This window comes from Gymnodraco acuticeps, unplaced genomic scaffold (genome assembly GCF_902827175.1).
Source record: "Gymnodraco acuticeps unplaced genomic scaffold, fGymAcu1.1, whole genome shotgun sequence".
Taxonomy (NCBI): domain Eukaryota; kingdom Metazoa; phylum Chordata; class Actinopteri; order Perciformes; family Bathydraconidae; genus Gymnodraco; species Gymnodraco acuticeps.
The window spans coordinates 183,121-209,064 of NW_022992032.1; the positions used below are offsets into that span (position 1 = coordinate 183,121).

The 25,944-nt window shown below is 39.7% G+C and overlaps 2 protein-coding genes across 2 annotated transcripts in view; both read left to right on the forward strand.

Annotated features, from left to right (window-relative positions):
• The window catches only part of pkhd1l1.1 (PKHD1 like 1, tandem duplicate 1), a 64,836-nt gene extending 62,557 nt beyond the window's left edge, over positions 1-2,279 (forward strand). Inside the window, 2 exon segments of the mRNA XM_034201615.1 lie at positions 334-487; positions 1,549-2,279. Of these exon segments, the coding sequence (XP_034057506.1) occupies positions 334-487; positions 1,549-1,790 (396 nt within the window). The 3' untranslated portion in view covers positions 1,791-2,279.
• Positions 2,280-2,767: 488 nt separating this feature from the next.
• On the forward strand, positions 2,768-6,411 carry gdf6b (growth differentiation factor 6b). The gene is made up of 2 exons (XM_034201578.1): positions 2,768-3,210; positions 3,391-6,411. Exons 1-2 carry the CDS (start codon positions 2,874-2,876, stop codon positions 4,287-4,289), a joined length of 1,236 nt encoding a protein of 411 aa, XP_034057469.1. The 5' UTR covers positions 2,768-2,873; the 3' UTR covers positions 4,290-6,411.
• Positions 6,412-25,944: the final 19,533 nt, after the last annotated feature.

Genomic DNA, 25,944 nt, shown 5'->3' on the forward strand with positions numbered 1-25,944 from the left:
GCTGTGTGTGATTGTTATTTGTTTTTGTAAAAACAAAAGCATCTCAATGGATGCCTACTAGGCCTTTTTACACTTATTTATTTATTAATTGAATGTCAACCAAATAATAAAAATACATGTTAGTCCTCTTTATCATTTTTGTATCACTTTTAAGTGCCAAATAATGTCCTCGAAGCCACAATAATGTCTTATTGTGGATCAAACTAACTTTAGAAATATACATTACCAGGAGCTTACACCAGAATAGGATGGTACTGAGAAAAATAACTTACCAGAAGATTCTACATTTAGATGAAGCACTTCCTGTCTGCTGACCTGTGCTGTTGTGTTCAGGGTAACTGTGTCTCTGTGGGAGTCACCAGCCTCACTGTGACCGCCAGCCTGAAGGACTCCAGTGGGAACGCTGTGGACGGACTGGTGGGAAACACCTCCATCCTGTTCAGCACCTGCTGGGCCAACTTCACCGACCTCTCCATCCAGAACAGCGGTACGCCTGCAACACGCTCTCTGCACCCTGCAAACAGCTAGAAATATGGACTTAGAAACTATGGGATTGTTGTTTTTGTTCAACTGTTCTAACGCATTACAATCTCTGTTAAAGAAAAAAGCATAAAAGCCCTGTAACAATCATAGATACAGTACAAATAACAAGACAGCCATCACACTTTGAATAATATCCAGAACAATAAGAATGTAGAGAGACAGTAAGAGGAACTGTATTCTCCCCTGAGAAAAATGAAGCTTTGCAGCAAAAACAGCTGAAATAATTAAATGATGACAGAGAAATATTTGGCAACATCTTCTAAAAATCAGATACAAGTTTTGGTAATTTTTCAAGAAGAAAATGCCAAGTATTCTCTGATTTTCACATTTTCAAACATCAGAATAAGCAGTTTTGTCTGTTACACATCATCGTTATTGAATATCTTTTTATTTTTGTAATCATATAATATGTTAGGAGACTTGCATTATGACACTAAATTGATTTTAGAGTTGTTGTTTTTTTAATTGGTCTGTGAAGTTATTTTTAATTAGAGGGTGCCATGTGTGTCGCGATATACCAATATTGGCACCTTGTTGATAATACACATGTGATAATATCATTTAAATAATCTATTGCCTCATAAATAATGTTATATAATAGGTTGTGGTTACAGACTCTCTCTTCACCTCCTAAAACTTATATTTGAAAAAAAAACAACTAAATAAACAAACTTAAAGATATCTACAACTTATATTCTCATATTTTCTATTGATAATATATCTCGATAATATAGTTTAATTTAGAACTAGCGGGTGCCTTTTTTCCCAATTTTTTTGTCATAGTTTTAGTCTGTGGATATTCTTAAATCATACACTTCCTTTAGTCTGCTTATCCAATCTCCTGTGGAGTGCCTTCTGAGCCAATGTGTCTAATTATTCATTTCCATGCCAAAATAATTAAAAAGAGCTTCAACACTATTCTAGAAATACTCCCAGTCTTTCAGTGTTAGGCTTTATTTAAGAATAATATAATGACCACAATATTTGCCCTTCCTCTCCCTGCAGGTGAGAACCTGACCATGGTCTTCACTCTGAAGCAGTGGGACGCTGAATCACGCGCCATCACTGTTGAAGACCTCCCCACCACCCAGGCCCCGTCCACTACCATCATCCCCACCGACGCCCCAAAGACCACCCCCGACGACAGCCTGTTCGGCTCCAGCACCACGGTGACTGCCAACAGCCTGTGCCTGGTCAGCGTCATCTACACGGTGGCCTGCTGCTCCGACGGCATCCCCATATGTTAGAGAGGATCCCTCACATTCAGATTAACACCGGGTAGTCTGCTGAATAAAAAAAGATCCTTAAATATATTACACACATGGCTGTTTTTTTCTATTTCTGTGTTACATTTTTATAAAAAATTACACAAACTTATTGGGATGGGGTTTAAATGATATATGTTATAATTGTATAATTAAAATGCAAAGCACCCTTGGGTTTTCTACTTATGTGGTCAATTGTAGGAGTTAAACTAAATGATTGGGATGGGGCTAAATGAATGTATTCTAATGAAATGCAAAGCACTTTCCCCTGTGTCACATGTGTTTTATGTGTAAATGTCTGTTTTATATGATGCCACTCCAGGTGTAAGATCCAGATGTTTATGTTTAAGACAATTGTTGCTTATAACTCTGAAACCAGATGAAGGAAGACATGAAGTTCTCATTTTGATGATTATTGTTCTGAAACTATATTCTCTTTCTAATAAAGTCTATTTTACACTGATAAGCAAATTCATATTGTTTGTGTGTTTTTCTTCATAATGTCCTGCTGAGTGCAGACTCTGTCCATGGTGCTGATGAAGCTGATAGACTGAACGTGTCCTCTTCCTGCCAATGTGTTTGCGCCTCGCTAGAGGGCGGGAGACTCCGTGTTAAACCCTTGAACGCATCATCCACTGAAGCAAAGTTGCAGTGGTATTTTTAAAGTCTTGCTTGAACACAGTAAAAAAAAAAAACGTCTAAAATGGAGACAAAAAACTCCAAATGACGAGCCATTTTGGTTTCGTGTGGAAACTAAAAGCGAGTGTCCGTTAACGCAGCAGAAGTTGCCGAGCGTCCTTTCAGCGCACATCTGCCTCCCAGGGAGGGGGGGCGGGGGGCGTCCGACAGAGGAACAATTAGTTTTACAGCCTTAATTTGCGCCCTCCATTTAGCCCGAGCGATAACAGTACAATGTAGGCGTGTTCTCACCCCCTTTTTTCCCCTCCGCACCGCCTGTCCTCCGGAGCTCCGTGCGGAGCCGCCACTTGCTGCAGAGTGGATGCAGAGTTCAGCCCCCGTGGTCCCCCGCTCCCCCCGGCCACAGCTCTGATTCAGCACCAGAGGATGGATCTCTATCACCTGGCTCTTCTCTGCGGGGCTCTGCTGTTTGTCTGGGAAATCCCCTGTTTTCAAACTCTTGCTATTTTCCCTCCGAAAAGCAGCAAGGTGACGAGGATTTTTCATGATCAGGAATCTTCAAAGTACTTTAAGGAGTTCCACGCGTCGCCATCCATCGAGAGAAACAATAAAGCAGCATCTAAAGAGTCCATAGAGCCTCATGACTACATGATGTCTATTTACCAGACCTTCTCCACGGCGGAGAGACTGGGACTTAATGCAAGTTTCTTCAGGTCTTCTAAAGCTGCAAACACTATTGCAAGTTTTGTGGACAGTGGACAAGGTATGTGGAGTTTAACTGTATGAGTGTTTTTAGGTAGGATTGATTGATTACCCAGGACTCATATTTATAATCCCAGATTCATTCAGTGCAGACAGGATTTTTTTAGATTCCACATCTCTGTGGTATGCTCATCGTCTCCGTGAGAATGCGTCTGACCATGCTGCTTAATGCTTTCCACAGATGACCTCCCACTCTCCCCACTGAGGAGACAGCAGTATCTGTTCGACGTCTCAACACTCTCCAAAAAGGCGGAGGTGCTGGGAGCCGAGCTCAGGATATACACCAAAGTGTCTGGGAATTTCAGGATATCAGAAACAGAGCCTGTGGACATCCAGCTCCTCTCCTGCCACGACCGGCGGCTGCTCAACTCCAAAACTCTGGACCTGCAGGGCTCCCAAAGGCCCAAGTGGGAGGTGTTGGACGTGTGGGAAATATTCAAAGAGCAGCAGCACCTGAGCCAGGGGAAGCACTTCTGCCTGGAGCTCAGGGCCACGCTGGACAACCCTGAGAGGGAGCTGGACCTGCAGCTCCTGGGCCTGCACAGGCACGGCAGGCCACAGCAGAAGAAAGCCATCTTGGTGGTGTTCACCAGGTCTAGGAAGAGGCAGACCCTCTTCAGTGAGAGGAGAGGGGGGAGAGCGTTGCTGGGTCTGGAGAGGAAAGCCAAAGAGAGAGGCCCCGGTGGCGGTGCCAAGGCCAGCAGGAGAAGGAGGACGGCCGCCTCCAAAACCCGCCACGGGAAGAGGCACGGCAAGAAGTCCAAATCCAGGTGCAGCAAGAAACCGCTGCACGTGAACTTCAGAGATCTGGGCTGGGACGACTGGATCATCGCCCCGCTGGATTATGAAGCATACCACTGCGAGGGGTTGTGTGACTTCCCCCTGCGCTCCCACCTGGAGCCCACCAACCACGCCATCATCCAGACTCTAATGAATTCAATGAACCCCAGCAACATGCCCCCCAGCTGCTGCGCCCCGTCCAAACTCAGCCCCATCAGCATCCTGTACATCGACTCAGGAAACAACGTGGTGTACAAACAGTACGAGGACATGGTGGTGGAGTCCTGTGGCTGCAGGTAGTAGACCAGGCTGCACCTCCATGTTGGTCAGGCTGTCAGGGCAGCATAACAGTCTGTGTGATGACAGGCTGACCCCTGAAATGAGAAAAACTAAGTGATGCATTTCCTAACCATGCACCCAAGGAGGTCATGTCTAATACCTCAAACTCTTTTTCTGTGTGTACTTGCCACTTAAACACAGTGACTGCATATTGATGCACATATGGTAAGATACATGTGTTGTGTGAGTCTTCGGTGATACCAAATACAAATACACTTATTGGCAAATACACTTATTCAACTTCTTGCAGGGATTTAGATGGTTGAGACCACTCAAATGTCAATATGAAGCTACGGCTAGCAACTCGTTAGCTTAGCTGAGCACACAGACTGGAAACGGAGAACTAGCCCTCATTTTATCACCTTGGTTTTGCAGGCATTAAACTACATATATAATGTATTAGTTAGTTTACTTTAAAGCTACGCGTTGGCGTATCCTGTTACCTTGGAGAGAGCCAGGCTAGCTTCCCATTTTTTGTCCAGTTGCTAAGCTAAGCTAACCATCTCTATAATGCAGCTCTTTATTTACCGTACAGAATTAAGAGTGGTATTGATCATCTTGTTTTTAAATGTAAAACCATGCCTTTAAAAAAGAGACATATTAAATATTTCCCATTTAAGGATCAATGATATTGTTATCTTGAATATATTATTTACATTGCAAATATAAAACAATTGATGCTGCTTTTTGTCCTTTTAACACCCATGAATTGGCTTGTGGGACTCTAGCATTATGTTTAACTGTCATGGACTGCTAGTACTATGATCATTTTCAAGAATATACATTTTTGATATATGTTGTATTAAATTCTCTAGTTCTTTTTTTTTTGCAAAATCCGTAAAGGCAATCCTGGTCCAATGTGCCGGAACAAACAACCATGAAATCTTTGTTGATATAATCATTAATGTCTAAAATCTCTAAAGGTTCTAATAATTATTTTCTTTTTTGAAACGTCTAGAATAGTATTTTATTCAAGACATTGATTACTTGTTTGTGGCCACTTTCCAAAAGAACTAAATGATGAACTTCAGTGTAACCATTTCCCCCATAATGAAGTCTTGAGTGACTGATTTCCAGCACTTGACATGGCCTACGACTCAGGGAACATGGAGGTTATTTGAAGTCCTTTTAAGCAACTCTTACCACCGTCAGTACATTTCCAGCAGAACCGGGGCAGGGTTTCTCACCAGTTTACTTGAGGAGATACATCATTTTGTCTGTGATGCACTGATGTTCAAAGGTACCATGTGTAAATATTTGGAAATAATAATTTATGTTCTACGAATAAGTTATTTCATTTTTTATTGTCTGCTTTGTTCCGCTCTAACTTCCAGACAGCATGAGTCACACGTCTGGATGTCCAGGTGCAAATAAACACGTATGGGTTATGTTTTGTTAATGCAATGTGACAGCTATGTTCTCCTCACAGACATGACGTGAAATACTGTTGTATTATCAGTGTTTCTCCTGTATATATACATAGGAAATAATTATTCACCAAACAAAAAAAAAGTATCTGTGTTTGGCAAACTTTTTATTAGGCTATCATGTTGTCTGAAACATACTGTAAGTAGCACATTTTAGCCCCTTATATTTTGTTTTACATTATTTACTGTTATGAAAATAATATATTATACTGATTGATACTGACGGCCTGTGAGATGAATGGATAATTAAGTGTCATCTTTTTACTCTCATGCATCAAGCTTTATCACAACAGAAAATTAATTGATAACGTATTTTTACACAAAGTAAAATAATCAGTAAAATATTTTTAACCAAATGAATCTATTCTTAGAAACTGTGTGAACTGTAATGTGTAGTAACAGGCAAATTAAAAATGTTTATAATTTATCTTTTGTAAGTGTTGAATGTAATAATATCTTTACCTTTTTTGGTCATTAATACCTTATTGTCATGGATTTGTTCATAATCTTACTCTACATTCCTACCTCTATCTTACCTACCATGGATGTGGTTACTACTCCTCATGTTACCCATCATGGACTTGATTGCAGGCCAAATTATTATAATGTCATAATATTTGGTGGACTGGAGCCTACATATAAATTATCGAATTGCTCAATTGCCTACGTTTTTTAATGTCCTGCTTTTCACTTGACTTGCAAAACAATTTTGAAAAAGAGAGAGTCTCATACTATCTATAAATATGAGGCTACAGCTAGCATCCAGTTAGCTTGATTTAGAACCTTTAGGCTCACAAATCTTTAACGTGTTGCTTTTACACTTCTTGTTTATTTGGTAGGGATTCAATTAACAAGACATAAGGTGTCAAGTGTTTAATTTTAGAGCTGCTGGTTTCCTGCTACCTTTTTACACACATGCTAGCTGTCTCACCCTGTTTTTAGTCTCCAAGCTAAACTAAGCTAAGCTACCAATAACCTTCATTTACAATGTTCAGACATGAAAGGGGTAATAATCCTCTTGTCTAACTCAACTAAGTTAGTTGTGAACTTCATATAATTGAATTAGAAGTTTAATTTCAGTAGCTTTCTGGTAGTTAAACAACATACATTGTTTCATATTAACCCAAGTAATACAATGACTTATTTTCCAAATGTTGGTGTAGTAAACTAACTACTTAACTACAAACTTTTTTAACATTAAAAGAAAATAAATTATTTATAATTTAGAGAAGCAATATAAACATTGCTTCTCTACTGTAATGGAACCCCCTTTGACCAGCCCACACACTTTTTAGTGATGCTATTGAAATAATCTCAACTGATTTGCTACTATGTGACTTTCTTGATATAATATCTTCTTATAACTGTGTACCACATGTACATTCAAAATGTTTAATCCAACAAGTAGTCTGAAATTCGTATTAAGTAACTTTAGTTAACCAAACTTGGTAGTTTTGCTGTATTTTTACAGTGTGATTTCATTGGTTTGCAAAGACACTTTCAAAGTCGCTTCTCCAACACCAGAGCAAATTTCCCAAAATGTCAAACTCCCTTCAGACATCTAAAAGTGTCTGAAAGTGTTAACTGCTGTTGTTGACCTCTAGTTGTTAAAGGTACACCTAAGCCTGCTATTGATCAATATAAATAAAGTGGTCAGGAGCTTACTGACTCATTAGCGTTCCTCTCTGATGTTAAAGGGACGAGCAGGGTGAGTGACAGTTTGCAGGGTGAAGAGAGGGTCAGCAGACAAGCCGCCATCTTCCCTGGGTGGGCCGTGTGACAAACAAATTGGTGTGCAGATGTAGTGACCGACCCCCCCCCCCCCCTCTGGTCTAGAGCCACATTGAGTCCCCTGCCCCACATACAATGGCAGTGGAGGATCTCAACATCAGATTAAGCCTGCCTTTTCCTTACCGGGGTCAAAGGTCAAGTGGGGCATTGTCTCAGGGGGCTGAGGACATTAAACAACGTGCACGTCTCCTTAGAGAAAGGGCGGTAATCAAGAGGGGAGGGAGGAGGGAGAGGAATGTGTGTGATGCTCTGTGAGGGCCTCGCTGTCACCGCAGCAAACAACAAGGTGAGATATAAAAAAGGGGCGTCCGGTTTTAAAGCAGCTGCTCTGAACAGCCAGCGGAGGACAAAAGGCTGGAATGTACCGTCTCTATAGTGGTGTACGGAGGCGTTTCTGCCCTGCCTCTCACTGTGGAAGATTTGCTGTGAGATGGAGAAAAAATATTTGCAGGGGAAACAAAGCCGGGTGTAAATCCAGTGCAGGATTCAATTGTTATCAGAAAGGGGAGGGGGATTACTTGGAGCTCATGTTTTTCTGTTTTCTTGCTGAGTTTTCCTGTGATGTTTCACACATGTCCGGAGGAAAGGAAGTCTAAGAAAGGATCAGGAGGGACTTAAATCTGGAGTAACATAGTTTACAGCATGTGATGTGTGTCCAAGAAAATCTCAAGAGCAAAAGGAAAGAAAACTTTCCCCTGAAGTATTTACCCGATATAATTCCAACACGTGTCTCTTTTGTTTGCTTTAAGTCGCGAGCAAAAGTGGTGTTGTCATCTTGACCTCGGTGTTTGCCCTGGTAAACACAGACTCAGAGTGGAAATCCTCTCTGTGGAGTCAGGCGGCAGCAGGCGCTCTGACTGACATACGAGGGAAGTGACTTGTTACTCCTTCTGTTGGTTGAGTAAACTTTGCTGACTTTATTTGTCACCTTTGCTGCAGGGCTTTTGCATGTTTTAAGTTATGCTTTCCTGTGATACCCAGCAGGCTTTGATTAATCTACATTCTAACTGGGCTGAAAGGAATGACTTGTATGGTATTGATTACTTTAATCAATGTTTCAACAGCTGTTTTGCTTCTAGAACTTGTCTTCTTTCAGACTATTGGAATTTTGTTTTTGTGTAGATTTCTCTTAAATGTTCCAGTGATACAATGTTCTGTCAGTGTGGTTAAAAAACATGGTTTGGTACCACAGGAATTTGTCTCCCTTTGTGTCCACTAGGAACAAATCCACTATTTGCAGCAGGTGGTAATCCGTTGATCAACATACTTTAAACCAGTGGCTTAAAACACTTTACGTCAAATTGTGAAGGACATTAGAATAATTCCATTTTCAGAAAATTTGATCAGAATAAATAATCTTTCCTCACGTATTTGCATTAAAAATCGATTACTACTAAAATACTGTCAAAATGTAACAATGAGTTGCCTTGAACATCTGGAAAAAAGCCTAAAAACCTGCAAACAAAAATGCTTATCCTCTTTTTTCATCCAATAGCAATGATCAAACCAGAACATTTGGGAATAAGACCAGGATATCACACTCATCCCACTTTTCCTACTATTATAATACAACATTTGGAGGATCACTGTCCAAATGTGGGGTGATACAACTGAAAATACTGCACAGAGCACATCAGCCCTAGAATCAAATAGACTGATCAAACTTTTAGGTCTATGCTGGCATGGTTGAGGGGAGGTGGATACCCGTGTGCACTCTGTGGCTCTGTCAGTTATGTTGAGGCCCTCTGGGAGGTAGTTGGAGAAACACTTTCTCAACATGGACATCGCTTCAAAAACATATAGCTTTAGCATGCCTTTCAACAAAACACATTATTCTCATGAAAGCGAAAATTAGATGGCTGTTTCATCTTGTAAATCTGGAGGACTTTCTGAGCATATAATCACTGGAGAAAGTGCCTCCTCCTGTCATGTTAGGATAGCTGGGATAACGTTTCATGGGATAGAATAAGGTCATTCCAGGACTCAAATCATCAAGGCATGGACCCCATGTTCACTCTGGGCCTCAGTGTAGACAATCAAAGAAGAAACATTAAATAGATAAAAACAATAAAAGTATATTTATGTTTAGGAGTGAACTCTGTACTGATGCAAGATGTGTGCCTGCAGGTGTTCCTATGGTTACACTCTGTGTTTAATAGAAACACATGCATAAAATACATTTACACAGTAATCCTCACCCTACTTAAGTAAGTACGTTTTTTTTTTAGCATTGTGAGCACTCTCCGTACTGTATTGCTGTGTTTCGTGTTATGTCTGTCTTGGCAAATATATTATTACATCTTAACAAAATGTCTTCTAAATCTGCCGAAAGTTATCACAAGATAATACCTTATTTGCATATTCAAAGCAAATGAGTTCAGTAGCAAATAAATACACAAACTACATTAATAGCCTGATTTATAACACATTTATTCCTAAAAACATATTGAACATGTTTTTGTTTAAATGGCTTTTGATAGTATTTTCTGATTTATTGATTGATAAAGAGAGATATCAAGCATTACCTTTATGTGTTAAAGCTGGCTAAACATTTTGAATACTTATACACCAGTAGTACTGCAATACAATATTGAATTGTATATGTATTATAGAGGTTGTAGTTTGTGATGATGACACAGGTGTTATTTTGAGCCTCATTGAAATAAAAAGTGGACAAAACAAAAGAAACATCAGTATAAATGTAATAACCTGGGGTTTAGATTTAATCATACTTAGTTTTAAATTTCTAGTGAAATCTACCAGATTGTAGAAATGATCAATTGATACACAATAAAGACTTGTCGTTAGCTTTTTTAAATGGGACTTTTGACACTTTAGCTATGCTTTACTCAAGTACTTTGATTTTCTGGACATTTCACTCATGATTGATGTTGAAGAGACCTGTGTGCTGACTGACTCAGAATCAGAAGAGGGATTACACAGCTGAGTGAGAAAGCAAAGTGTGGGAGGAGGAGGTGAGACAGGTGAGACAGGTGAGTCCTCTGTGGGTCACTACTGCTGACTAACTGTGTCTTCTTATGTCACTTGGAACAACAGACGCCCTCTTAGGGTTTATATTTCTGTCTTTGTTGTGGTAATATCATATCAGTACATGACAGGTAGTGACACACATACACAACCTGCTTTAAGTATTATGTCACTGTGTCCCTCAAGCTATATGTGCTATAGCCTACTTATTATACAGAACACACTATGAGAACAAAGATATACATGTTCAAAATGAATGTGTCAGAAAATAAAATACTATGTAGTGCAAGTGCACAATAAACTATGCACCCACTTCATAGTTTGGTGCTTGTAACGGAGAGATACAAATAACAGAAATGTATACAAATAAGAACATATTTAATATGACAACTTTATTTGCATATTGGAACATAACAGACCAGAACATTTAATACAAATAAATACGTAAATATTCAACTGGGGTTAATTTCATGGTGATATAGTGTATATTAGTTCAAATGTTTAGACTATTCACCCTCTCATTTCATTTCATTTAACTTGAAAATGGTAACTGTGATTGCTGATTGCACGGCAGCTCATTAACTGTAATGTGTATCAGCTGTGGGGTCTTCGCCCATGTCTGCATTGCAGCATTTTTGGGACTAATCAACACCAGCTTAAAAAAAAGTCATCATGATACTGCATAGTGTAAGTTTATATAATCAAGTCACTAGCAGCTGAAAACACAGTTAGTTTAAGACTCAACCTCTGACTTATATTTCAATCAGTAGAAGCTACCACCCCCCACCTCCATCAGCAGAATGACTCACTGACACCTGTGCTGCTTCTTACCTATGATGTCGTTTTTATCACGGGAGCACTGCAAAACGTGAGTAAAATCAATTATTATCATTTTTAAAATAAACGCAGTTGTAGTAACATTGATCCTCACAACTAGGGTTGCCAACTTCTAGAAATGGAGAAACGGGACACGTGCATGTGTCCCCCGCGCGCGCGAAGATTTTCAGGTTTCTGGCGGGTTTAGTTACTTTTTTTTGTTACTTTATTTCGGTTTTAGGGTTAGGGTTAGGTTAGGGTTATGTTATTTAATTCTTTTTGGGGGAGCCAGCCCCTAGGGTTCGAAAATGTTTTTGGGGGTCAAACCCCCCAAAACCCTCAAAATGCATAGAAAACTATGCATACCTATAACACAATACAAACACAATGGTCTTACACCTGCATTAGGCTACTACATCACATTGTACATCAGCATGTTCAAATCGGATAGGTGGGCACTAGGGACATCTGGGCACCTCGATGTACAATTGGCTATTTTATCCAAAATGTTAAAAAATTAAATATTTGAAAAATGGTATTAAGTAATGCAAAGTATACATGATAATAATAATAATAGTAATTTCAATTTATATAGCGCCTTTCACGAAACCCAAGGACGCTTTACAATGGGAAGTAACACAACAAAAAGTAATAATAATCATACAGATACATAGGCTGAAGAAAACAAAACAGGAACAGGTTGCTGAGTACTGTACTAGTTGAGGCCAAAGGCCTGAGTGAACAGATGGTGTTTGAGGTGTTTTTTGAAGGTGTCCAGAGTGTCTGCATTCCTGATGTGAACATGCACGGTACATCATTATTAGACTTAATGTTATCCTTCAACCAACCATTTTCCCAGCATTTCCCCATCAATCAGCTGACCAGTGGCGAGCCGTCAGGGCCCTCTAGGCCCTCTGTGAGGGCCTAAGATATTCTAAAAAATAATATTTGAAAACATTAAAAAAAAAAGTTTTTTTTAAAATATTTTGTTGTTGTTACATTTTTCATTAGTTTTACCAAAATAACTTGATTTAATTGTATTTAAAATAATATTTCCGAAGAAATAAATCCTTCGAATCTGCCTGTTCAGTTTCTGTTGGAATGTGAAGGGTTAAATGCCATCTCTGCGAGTTATGTGAAGACGGGAGAGCTTGTTGGTCCCTCTCTACATTCACAGAGGGCCAGCTATAGTAACTCAACGAGAGAGTAATGTCAAATGACAGTACAATTGACCAATCATATCTTCCCTCTAAATGGGCGGGCTTTATTTTCGCGGACTTTAAAGGGATAGTGGAAATCCGCGAATTTTGGGTTTAACTTATGTATTTTTATTAAAAATAAGCATAATAAACAATTTTTTTTAATTTCATGCGCCTAGTTTCATTTTATTTTCAATTTTACTGCGCCCTCTCAATGAAACGAAATACTTCGGGAATCTTCGGGTGATGACGAGAGCATAGGAAGACGGGCACAAACAATGGCGGACATTCAATAGCATTTGCATGTGAATAGCCGACCTTTATTATGGTACCGAGTATATTGCCATAAATATGATGATTGATTATCAGTAAAAAATTCTACGTGACACAACGACATTGGATTAACCTTGAGATGCGTTTTTATTCCGTTGAACACAACTTTTGATCACAAATCAAAAAAGGTAAGACGTAATTATTGTAATATTTTTGGAACCGGATGTTGTTTACTTTCTCTTTTCTGGCTGATAGCTCCAGGAATTCGAGGTCTTACAGTGATGACATTACATGTGTGGAATCTGTGGAGTCTCAGCTTTAAATCGTATATCTTGTTTGTGCAGTTAAGATAGTAATAAGGGCATTTCTACCGTGTGTTGTGTGTAAAAAAGCGTTAGCATTAGTTAGCATTGTTTCGCTCAATGCTAATTCAAAGGCTTGGTATTACTCGTGTTTTTCTAGCTAACAATTGTTCTTATTGTCAGTTAGCGGAGTTTCTTACCTTTAAAAGGGTATGAAACATTAATAGTTTCATAAATGTTAAGAAGCCCTGAGACATGTGAGAGAAAAAAAAACTGGGGGGACCTTCGGGCTTAACTGGTTAACAATGATTAATATTTGTAAAGGCTACAGGTGATCTTAAGATGCGTGAGCTATGCTTAGGGACCTACCAGTCAAGATTATTTGTGCGTAGGGGTGCATCATCTGGCGCCTGGTCATCCTCGCCATTGCCCATGCCGTGAACCATCACCTCGGGCTCGGGCTCGAACAAATAAGGACGTAATGGTCCATCGTCTGGCTCAATATTGTCACCATCGTCGCTTACTGAACCGGATTCAGATTCAGTTCCTAAAACGACATTTTCGTAGGAAAGCCGAGAGGATGTTTCTGACTCGCTGGATACCTCGTACAATCCTTCTTCTTTGTCTGGTATATTTGCCCTTCCACGTTCATTCTGCATAGACGCCATGGTTTGTTATCGTATCGTCTTCCTAAGTTTTCGTCACTTCCGGTTTGGCTGAGTCGAACATTTCGTTTCTAAAAAACTTCGGGGAAGCTGCAATAAAGTGCTTCTAACATGCGTAAGGCAATTATTATATTTTTTTAATCAGGTGTGATTGTTTTGGTACGTAATTATGCTTGTATATAAGTTAAAACGAAACTATTTGAGGTTCCATTTCCACTATCCCTTTAAGACAAGTTCCGCCCGCTGTGAGGTCTATGCAAGTGGTGCAGTGACGCGTCCTAAAACCAGGAAGTAAGCTGCGCTCGGATTCCCTCGACAGAAAGCAACGGGATTTCTCCAGAGGATTTTGGAAAATAGCTTGAAATAAGGTCTGTGGAAAACGAACCTGTTAGATAAATGCACGTTTTGTTCAGCCGGATAATATCCACATGTCTACCCTACTTTTATTATTTTTTTTTAGATCGATAGATTTATAATTAGCATAAATGTGTTCATGATGGCTCACTTCAGTGATAGTGATGACATCGTTGCGAAATTATTAACAGAGTCATTTTCAAGATTGAGTTACAATGATAAACTGGAGTGGCAAAGGATCAGCTGAATGACCCGCAAGTGCTTCATCCAAAAGGACAGGAGGATGGACTTTGTGTTTAAGTGATTTATCATCAAAGGTAGGCCCAAGTCATTTTCAATGCAGGCCGCCGTGCCGACTTAATTCATTTGTAATTGTTACTTGACTGTGGGTGCCCTGTCATGATAGGTGTTTATATAAATGGTGTTGTTTGTGTGGTAGAGGGTCGCTGTCATTGATGCATTTTGCACCCCGGGCCGCTGTTTTGATATTCCGCTGAAGAATACGCTGTGACGTAATAACTCTTCTTTTTGTTCTCGAGGGAAGGGGGGGGGGTCAGAGGGCCTAGGTATAAAAGTCACGGCTCGCCACTGCAGCTGACTGACTCTCTCACACAAACACAAACACACACACACACACGTGCGAGCATTGTGCCTGCCCTGTCAACTGAGCGGTCCTAGCGCCCTTCCGCTACAGCACACAAACACACAGGCAAGCAGCCATCCTATGGAACGCCATTTGCGCCATAATTCGCGCGTTTATTCGCGCGTAGTTTCGCGCGGATTAACGGGACCTCCCCAATGCTTTTAACATTTTTTATTCTCGATTCGAGAAAAAGGATTTCTCCATGAACACCTCAACCCTTAGAGAGTCTCTCTCACCTATCTCAGACATAGTCATTGAACAGGATGATGTTAGGAATCTCTTAAAACAAGTCAATATTAGGAAGGCCCCAGGTCCTGACCATATTTGTGGGCGTACACTCCAGTATTGTGCTAGCGAACTCTGTGGTGTTATATCTTCCAATTGTCACTTCAGAATAGCCAAATTCCTGATATGTGGAAATCCTCAACTGTAATTCCCATCCCTAAGAAGCCTCATCCTAAAGTCCTAAACGACTTCAGACCGGTGGCTTAAACGTCATTGGTAATGAAAATGTTTGAAAAAATTGTTAAAGGCCTTGTCATGTCAGTAATAGGTGGTGAACTTGATCCACTACAATTTGCGTATCAGGCAGGGAGAGGCGTAGAGGATGCAAAGCTTTTTATACTGCACACCCTCCACAAACACCTTGAAAAGCCACAAGCCCATGCCAGGCTTTTGTTTGCTGACTTTTCTTCAGCATTTAACACAATGCAGCCGCATCTCCTGGTAGAGAGCCTATTATGTCATTTTAAACTGCCCGATCAACTTGTTTTATGGATTTTAAACTTTCTAACTAATAGAGAGCAGAAGGTGTTTGTCAATGGACACCTCTCTGACTCTGTCATCACTTCCACGGGCTCGCCTCAAGGATGCGTTCTTTCGCCCCTACTTTTTATAATGTACACTGATAAATGCAGGAGCATGCAAGACAACAGCTACCTGGTTAAATTCTCTGACGATACCGCCCTCTTGTCCCTCCTTAGCGGCTCAGAATCAGGCCATGAGGGTGCTCTTGCTGATTTTATTTCCTGGTGTGATGACAGTTTTCTGGATTTAAATGTCTCCAAAACCCAGGAATTGATCATTGATTTTAGACGTCACAAGAATGTTCCTAAGGAGTGCATCATACACAATGACAAGGTAGAAATTGTCACATCATACAAATACTTGGGCACCATTTTCGATGACCACCTCAAATTTGATGTGAATACTGAGTGTATTGTGAAGCGGGGTCAACAGAGAATGCACCTTCTTCGCAAACTGAACTCTTTCTCTGTCAGGCCCTTCATTCTTTGTCGTTTTTACCAAGCATTCATTGAGAGCCTTATTTGTTTTTCTTTTATCTGCTGGTTCCATAGCCTTACACTGAAAGACAGGAACAGCCTGAACAGCATTGTTCAAACCTGCTCCAAGATAATCGGCGTGAAACAGAGAGACTTAAATTCCTTCTGTAACCAACAGATTCTGCGGAAAGCAGAGAGCATTCTGAACTCTCCAGGTCATGTACTTTCACATGAATTTCGTCTGTTGCCATCAGGGCGAAGATATGCTCTACCTGCTCAAAGGACTAATTGCTTTTCTAAATCATTCATCCCTTCTGCACTCAAACTTTTAAATTCTTGAAAAGGCTTTTAACTTGATTATTTATTTATTATTGTGATGCTTTGAACTATTTATAGTGTAAATTAGAATTATTCACATCTGTGCTCCCGGGTGTATCTGTGTGTTTTTCTTCTTGTATGTTCCTGCCTGTGTTAATGACATAAACTGCTGCTCATAACCAATTGCCCCTTGCGGGATTAATAAAGTTGTTGATTGATTGATTGGGGAGGTCCATTTATTTGCACGAAACTACGCGCGAATAAACGGGGAGGTCCGTTTTATAAACGGGGAGGTCCGTTTAAGTTCAAAGTCTCAGTAACCAATCAGTGAAGAGCAAAACCAGACCAAAGCAATCTGTAGATGAAAAGTTCCTGACATTGAGCCTGTAAATTGTACGTTATTCCAGATTCAGGGGACTATGTATTAATTTGGCTTTCAATATAATAAATATATCAATCAATATAACCTGCCTTCATTGTCTTTTAAAATAAAATCGCATTACCTTATCTTACTGAAGTGAAGGGTATTTATGTCTCCTTAAATCACCTTTTAAATGTACTTCTTATAACATGGCATGGTGTAAACATATCAAAATGTTCAGTCTCTGGTCTTGCTAGAAATGCAATGTCACTCACCTTAGAGCACGGTCTTATGAGATACTTAGCTTAGAAATCAGATTTTTGGAAAACTTAAAAACTCTTGTGAAAACACAGATGTACTCATGTCATCCATTTTTTTTGGTGTTTCAGATTTGGTTTACCAACGTTTTTGGTTCACAAAAGTAGTGAAATATATTAATTACACTATAGGCCTATATAAATGTGTTGTTCATGTCTAAAATGAAAATGTGTAAATTAGAATTTAGAGTAAAATAGTTCTATCACTCTACATTCACCACAGAAAAGTTACATCAGGACTGATTCATTACTTCATATTCCATACTGAGGTTCATGTGATGTGTACAAATACAAATTGAGCATTACAACTTTTTTTTTTCAACCAACTATTTATGTTAACACAAGAAACTGTAACATCTCAATATTTACAATACAGGGTTCATACACTTTTTCCCCAATGATTTTCAATGACTCTTTCATGTGGCTAGCATGCGCTGCCCTCGCCCATATTCGAAATATTGAACATGTTACAACACAGTTTGCATTTAGCACGTCTTGGGTCAATCAGATAATAAGCCTGTTGAACAGGAGAAAAGAATGAAGCAGAGGGAAAGTTGCTGCCGTTTGTTTGGTTGTCCTAGCCAGAATTTATTAAACACATTAATAAATTCACTTACAAATTATATCCGTTTTCTCTATTTATCTAATCATTCTCTGGTTTGATGCCACATGTATCTCTGCGTTGTGTTGTGTGGTCGAATGAATATGGCTTCCTTCTTGCCAACCAGGTTTATTATCTGTGCAAATAGAATATAATGAAATTGCTTCACCAGCTTTCTACCTCAATACTTCTCCTCACTGAGGCCTGAAGCTAACTGAGAATGTAAAATACATTTAGCCAATCAAAATAACTATGTCTGAGATATTTCGTTTTCTAATCAAACATTTACATAAATACACATGCCATATTATGACTTTCATGAAGGATTAAAGCCTTTTTCATTTACAGTATAATACAGTGATAACAGATAACACACACAACCCGACTGTACTCACTTTAACCTGGCTGTTGTACAGGCACAATATTAGCATAGCATTAGCGCTTTAGCATTTCAATAATATGAACAATTATGACCTCAGACCAGCATTTCACATATTTATACAAACAGAATAAACTTGAAATGTAAGCCAGACTAGTGCACGGGACTCATTACACATAGTAACATAGTAGAGCGCTACATTATTCAGGGAGCAACAGCCTGTGTTAAAGAAGCTAGCGGACGCCATTAGCCACACGCTAGTGGCGTAGCTCACAGAATGACATTAAAGTTAACTACACATAAAACAGTTTCAAAGACACTTCTTAGATTGAAATATGACATAATCTGTGTACACACTACTAACCTGTTGAACAGGAGAAATGAATGAAGCAGAGGGAAAGTTGCTGCCATGTGTCTGTCGTCGTCTTTTTCTTCTTCTTCTTCTCTCGGACCATGCCGTTCCTCTAACGCTAAACCGGAAGTGAGGCTAAGAACGGCGAACTTAAAGATAACAATACCATTAGCACTCCTAGTGGTGACTTTATGAACTGCAAACAAATTATAACATAAAATGCCTTTAAGGCAGCACACAGTGTATAGACTATCACATGTCTTAGAACAAAGAGGGTTACTGAGTGGAACGAGTGGTGTCATAAATGTTGTATTTAATATGTTAATATATTGTTTAATGTTACACTTCACACAAGTCACGACTGTTTGCAGTTAATGTCGTTGCCGTGTGTAACGTTAGTTTATATAATGTGCAGCGCTTCAAACAGTGTGCTGCCTTAAAGGCCATTTATAATGTTATAATTTGTTTGCAGTTCATAAAGTCACCACTAGGAGTGCTAATGGTATTGTTATCTTTAAGTTCGCCGTTCTTAGCCTCACTTCCGGTTTAGCGTTAGAGAAACGGCATGAGAGGCTTCTCAATACTCAAATTTCCCCTCCTCGACTCCCTTCCTCGGTTCCCCTCCTCGAGACTTAGACCCGCCCAGAGGAGATGCGAGCGGAGGACCGAGGAGGGGAACCGAGGAGAGAGGAGGGGAAGCAGCAGACGTTTAAAGAAATGAGAACTCCTCTCCTCTGAGCGGTCATATTAAAGCGACGTCCGTTCATTATTACGTGGCAACAGCTGCATCAGCTGTCGAGTGTTTTGTCATAGCGCTGTATTTTATAATCTCTGTTAGATCAGCTGAACATTGTTCCCCCACATATTTACTTTGAATTAATTGAGAGTGCGGTATACCGTATAATGAGACAATAACAGGCACAGATGCGGACACACACACACAAATATATTTATATAAATATATACAATTTAAAGTATGAGAGCTCAGCACTCTCATAATAACGTAACACAATCAGAGACTGGATATATCCCCCCCCCTCTCTTTGGTCGCTGAAATGGGGAATTGAAATTACGGGCCAAAAGTTGTATTTACAAGTATTAACTTGTAATAATAATAAGCCACTTACAATTTTCCGTGAGATCAGGGAGCAGATATAAGATGGAAGTTTCCCTAACATACAAAGCCATGTTAGGGAAACTTCCATCTTATATCTGCTCCCTGATCTCACGGAGAATTGTAAGTGGCTACTGCCTGAGATCGCATGCTGTGGTTTTATTAAATGTGCCAACTGCTATAGGACTGTCTTAGGGAAGACAGCTTTTAGATGCGCAGCTCCTCTGTCTTGGAATAGTCTGCAAATTAAATGGAAACTGAACAATCTGGTGCCACTAAATGTTTTTAAAGCTCGGTTGGATGCTACTCAATCGGAAGCTATTGGTACCTGTTTATGTGGATAATTATGTAAATGATGCTGTATGATGTCCTTTTGTTGTTCTATTTATGTTTTTATGTTTCATGTGGAACTACTTGAGCAGGTCTCCCTTGAAAAAGAGATCAATGATCTCAATGGGATTTATCTGTATAAATAAAGATTTGAAATTAAATTAAATTAAAAGTAAGCAGAGGACACCAAACCAACTGAGACCCGTCTGTCCGCCGCATCTACGCACTGTACAACACACACCTACATACTGTACCACACACACACATACACACTGCCTACAACACACACTTACAGCTCCTAAAGCATAATCAGGCTACAGCCGTTGTGTATTTTATTATGTGACGCACTAAATGGTCTTAGAAAAATATCGACTCTTTGTACTACAGCAAATAAAGAGAGTAATGTAGGCCTGTTATACTGAGTGATATTGTACACTGCTCTGCTTTCTGCACGGACCTCACAGCTGTTCTCACTGTAAACATACGCAACGCGATGAAGCATTTTCTAAAATATATCCAGAGGATGCATGCAGAGCTGTCATTGGCTGAGAAAGTCCGGCGTGCGTCACGCCTCCACCGTTCCCGGAATGCATCCGCGAGGAGCCGTGGAGGAACCATCATGTATCCTCGTTATAGCTCCTCCAGAGAGCCTCCTCGACGCTCGATCCTCGGTCCTCGGTGTGCATTTAGAGAAATGAGACGTCCTTCAAAGATGGCGCGCTGAAATTCATTTCCGGGTCAACTACCGGAGACCGAGGAGGGGACAATTTGAGTATTGAGAAGTCTCTATGGTCTGAAAGAAGAAGAAAGAAGAGAAGAGAAGAAGAAGAAGAAGAAGAATAAGAAGAAGCAGAATCAAGAAGAATACTTAGAAGAGCATAATAGAACGAAGCAAGAAGATAAGAAGAAGAAGAAGAAGAAGAAGAAGAAGAAGAAGAAGAAGAAGAAGAAGAAGAAGAAGAAGAAGAAGAAGAAGAAGAAGAAGAAGAAGAAGAAACAACATGGCAGCAACTTTCCCTCTGCTTCATTCATTTCTCCTGTTGAACAGGTTAGTAGTGTGTACACAGATTATGTCATATTTCGATCTAAGAAGTGTCTTTAAAACTGTTTTATGTGTAGTTTAATGTCATTCTGTGAGCTACGCTACTAGCGTGTGGCTAATGGCTAATCGCTAGCTTCTTTAACACAGGCTGTTGCTCCCTGAATAATGTAGCTCTACTATGTTACTATGTGTATGAGTCCCGTGCACTAGTCTGGCTTACATTTCAAGTTTATTCTGTTTGTATAAATATGTGAAATGCTGGTCTGAGGTCATAATTGTTCATATTATTGAAATGCTAAAGCGCTAATGCAATGCTAATATTGTGCCTGTACAACAGCCATGTTAAAGTGAGTACAGTCGGGTTGTGTGTGTTATCTGTTATCACTGTATTATATACTGTAAATGAAAAAGGCTTTAATCCTTCATGAAAGTCATAATATGGCATGTGGATTTATGTCCATTTTTGATTAGAAAACGAAATATGTCAGACATAGTTATTTTGATTGGCTAAATGTATTTTTACATTCTCAGTTAGCTTCAGCCCTCACTGAGGAGAAGTATTGAGGTAGAAAGCTGGTGAAGCCATTTCATTATATTCTGTTTGCACAGATAATAAACCCGGTTGGCAAGAAGGAAGCCATATTCATTCGACAACACAACGCAGAGATACATGTGGCGTCAAACCAGAGAATGATTAGATAAATAGAGAAAACGGATATCATTTGTAAGTGAATTTATTAATTTGTTTAATAAATTCTGGCTAGGACAACCACACAAACGGCAGCAACTTTCCCTCTGCTTCATTCTTTTCTCCTGTTCAACAGGCTTATTATCTGATTACCAGCTCTGCACAGCGGACTTGTAACACTAGCAGCAGTGGTGATGGAGCATCAGAACCTGGAGAATACAGCAACAACAACAAGGATCCATTTGAAGATAGGTAAATATTACAGTAATAGTGTACTTTCATTGTGTGGGTGTAACATAGTTAAATAGAGAGGGAGAAAGAGGGGAGAAACATTCCACTTGAACTTTATATTTTAATGAACTTAGTAGTAATTATTGTCCTATATTTCTTTCCGATTTCACAGCTGCCTGCGCCTAGCAGCAAGAACCTCCATCTGTGCCTGCACCCAGGTCAAGACCGTGGCTCAAGGGCCTTCCCCAGAGCCATCACCACCAAGGACCAGAGGACCAGCATCACTACAGCAGCCTCCACCTCCATCTCCATCTGTGCCTGCCACAAGATTAAGATACACCTCGGTACAAAGGCCTCCACCACAGCCATCACGATCAACCCAGCCAGCAAAGAAGTCTCGCCTAGCACACCTCCCTCCCGCCGACACAGCCACCAGCAGCCCATGCACCATCACCGCCACCTACACAGCAGCCAGACCCACTGTCTTGGAAGACAGACAAAGACCATGGCACTGCTCCCCCTGTCTTTACATTTATAATGAATAGTTGGTTGAGAAAGTTCTGATATTGTCAGGGTTCGTACAGTCATTAAAAACATGGAAAAGTCATGGAATGCAATATTTTTCCCAAAGTTTTGGAAAAGTCATGGAAATATAACTAAAGTTGCATCAAATATAATTTATATGTTATCTAATCGCCGAAATAGTAATACTATAATGATAATAAATACTGTATCGTATAATGAAATGTAAAATGGCAACTGTGGCAGTATTTCGCTGGTGAGAGATGTTTACAATCACGCTCTCTCGTCTACAGGAGCTACTATTTGATATAAAGATGCCAGGGAAGTGCAGTTTCAACAATGTATGGCTTCTAAAGAATAAGTACCAATTGTGGTTATCAAAAGACATTGACCCAAGACGTGCTAAATGCAAACTGTGTTGTAACATGTTCAATATTTCGAATATGGGCGAGGCAGCGCATGCTAGCCACATGAAAGAGTCATTTAAAATCATTGGTGAAAAAGTGTATGAACCCTGTATTGTAAATATTGAGATTTTACAGTTTCTTATGTTAAATAAATAAATAGTTGGTTGAAAAAAAAAAGTTGTAATGCTCAATTTGTATTTGTACACATCACATGAACCTCAGTATGGAATATGAAGTCATGAATCAGTCCTGATGTAACTTTTCTGTGGTGAAAGTAGAGTGATAGAACTATCTTACTCCAAATTCTAATTTACACATTTTCATTTTAGACATGAACAACACATTTATATAGGCCTATAGTGTAATTAATATATTTCACTACTTTTGTGAACCAAAAATGTTGGTAAACCAAATCTGAAACACCAAAAAAAATGGATGACATGAGTACATCTGTGTTTTCACAAGAGTTTTGAAGTTTTCCAAAAATCTGATTTCTAAGCTAAGTATCTCATAAGACAGTGCTCTAAGGTGAGTGACATTGCATTTCTAGCAAGACCAGAGACTGAACATTTTGATATGTTACACCAGGGGTGCCCAACCTTTTTTGAACCGAGAGCTACTTTTAAAGTTGCCAGTCTGCCGAGATCTACCAGTCCAAATAGAGAGGCGTAGCCATTACTGACAGCCTACTACCAGGTATAAATACACACTTCTACTTGTATAAAACTGACCTTTGTACAATTAATACTTCATAAAATCCTGCAGATCCTTTATCTTACCTCTTTCTCATCTACACACATACAAGTATTCAACTGAAGTTACACAACAGTGTTGTTGATACAGAGTTGGAGTTTATTCACACGTCACATACTACAGTGGGTAATGTTTTCAAGAAATATTGAACAGTGCTGCCACATATGACACAGGACAAAAAGAAAATACTCTGAACCCTTTCTTTGCCATTATATCAAAATAGTGTTGCTACAAAAGTATAAATTAGGCTTACTAATAAGACAACTCAGATCTGAAGCTACACAGGAATCTGCTGCCAAAATGCAATAAAAAAAGATTATCTAAAAAATGTATAGAATCAAACCCTTTTTTTGTTGCATTTTAGTAGAGTATAAAAAGAAATGTCTTTAAAATAGGATGCAAGCAACTCTAGTTTCTTAACCTGAATTGATAATAGACTATAATCAATTTAAGTTTGCATTCTTATACCATTTTGTACAATAATTATAATGAATAAGTTCAAACTTACAGCTGATTAATAACGGTATCTAACTTTAGTTTTTATTATATCAAAAACCTGTTGAAATGCTTTTGTTATTTTTTACTGTCCCCAAAAAGCGCATCAGCAGCCTCCAGGAATGCTTCTTTCACAACTTCGCCGTCTTTGAAAGACTTCATGTGTTTCGCAAGAACGTGACTGACACGATAAGATGCTATGGTAGCAGCCTTGCTCTTGTTGTTGGGCCTGGTGAAAATGGACTGCTGTGCATTTAGCTGTCCTTTCAGGCCCCTCCCCTTTTGGGAGCGTAGGGCAGAATTAGGAGGGAATTCCGTCTCGTAGCGTTTGTGCTCCTAAATTACTCTTCTTCGATAAAGCCACGCTCACATTGCAGATGAGACAAATGGACTTTGAATTGGAATAGATACAAAAATAATCATCCTCCCACTCGGAGTGAAAATTATATATTTTGGGCTCTTTTGCTTCTGCCATAATTGCGGTCTTGTGTGTGTGCGGACTGTCACTCCGGTTGACACGGACAACGTCAGCAAAATAGTGCCCACTGCCCACCAGCCACGCCCCGACACATGGGGTCACGCCGGCCAATCACAAAGCTTTGATGCGTTCAAGTGCATTATTCTGGCACAGGAAGATTATGTCATATGTCAAACTTTGAACTTAAACGGACCTCCCCGTTTATAAAATGGACCTCCCCGTTTATAAAACGGACCTCCCCATTAATTTGCGCGAAACTACGCGCGTTTATTATGGCGAATTATGGCGCAAATGGCGTTCCATACAACAAAGTCCTGTACGGGACACGCCCCTTTTGGCTCAAATACGGGGCGTCCCGGCTAATACGGGGCGTCACGGCTAATACGGGACGGTTGGCAACCCTACTCACAACGTACCAGATAACCAGTGGTCTAGGGCAGAGGTTCTCAATTGTTTTTCAGCCAAGGACCCCTTACAAGATAGAGAATACACCAAGGACCCCCTCATTCTGATTTGTGATTTTGGGCTATATAAATAAAAATGTACTTGATTTGACTTGTATGTCCCTTGGAATAATCTGACGTAGCCTATTTTTTACACTTCTATAGTCTTAGTTATGTGAAAGAACAACACAAGAGAAATGTATTAGAAAGATATTGGATATGTATTAAAAATATTTGCACCATCTCAACACAGAATACCCATAAAACAATCAATCAATTAGCTGCAAGTAACACTGTACCTAAATAAAATATCAAATGGAAATCAAGAGAAAAGTGATCATTTGAAGTGCATTTCAGAACACACACACACACACACACACACACACACACATACACACACACATACACACACACACACACACACACACACACACACACACACACACACACACACACACACACACAGGGGTTAAAGTGGGCCGGAACGATCCAGAACAGCGTTCCGGCACCTTCGATTAATAAGTAAATAAATCTGATTGGCAGTTTCATACATAATAATGTCAAGCGAGTTCACAGGGCTGCCAACTCTCACACAATTGACATTTTTCACACGCTCTCAGCCACAAGTCCGTTTTCTCAAGCAGTGAAAAACAAATTCATAACTGATAATGTCATGGTGCGAAAAGAAGACACTTCTGCACATTGCGCAACAGCAGCACCATGACCATCTGAATAGTGAGAAATATACACAAATGTATTATATTGTAACTTATTCCCATGCATGTTGCTCAAAGTAATCAGTCTCACTTCTGCATCTCTCCCTCTCCTCTCGCGCCATGCGCACCAGGCAGGAGTGAGAGTGAGTTACCATGGTTACGGGGACGCTCTGTGTCTCTGTCGCTCTGAAACTTCTCGCGATTCCCAATAATACGTTTTTAGTAATATAACATAATTTTACAGTTTTGGTTAACATTATACAGGGTTAATGTTTCTTGATTAAATCCAAAGAGGGCAAGGTGGTGTAGACATGTAGGAAATGTGTTT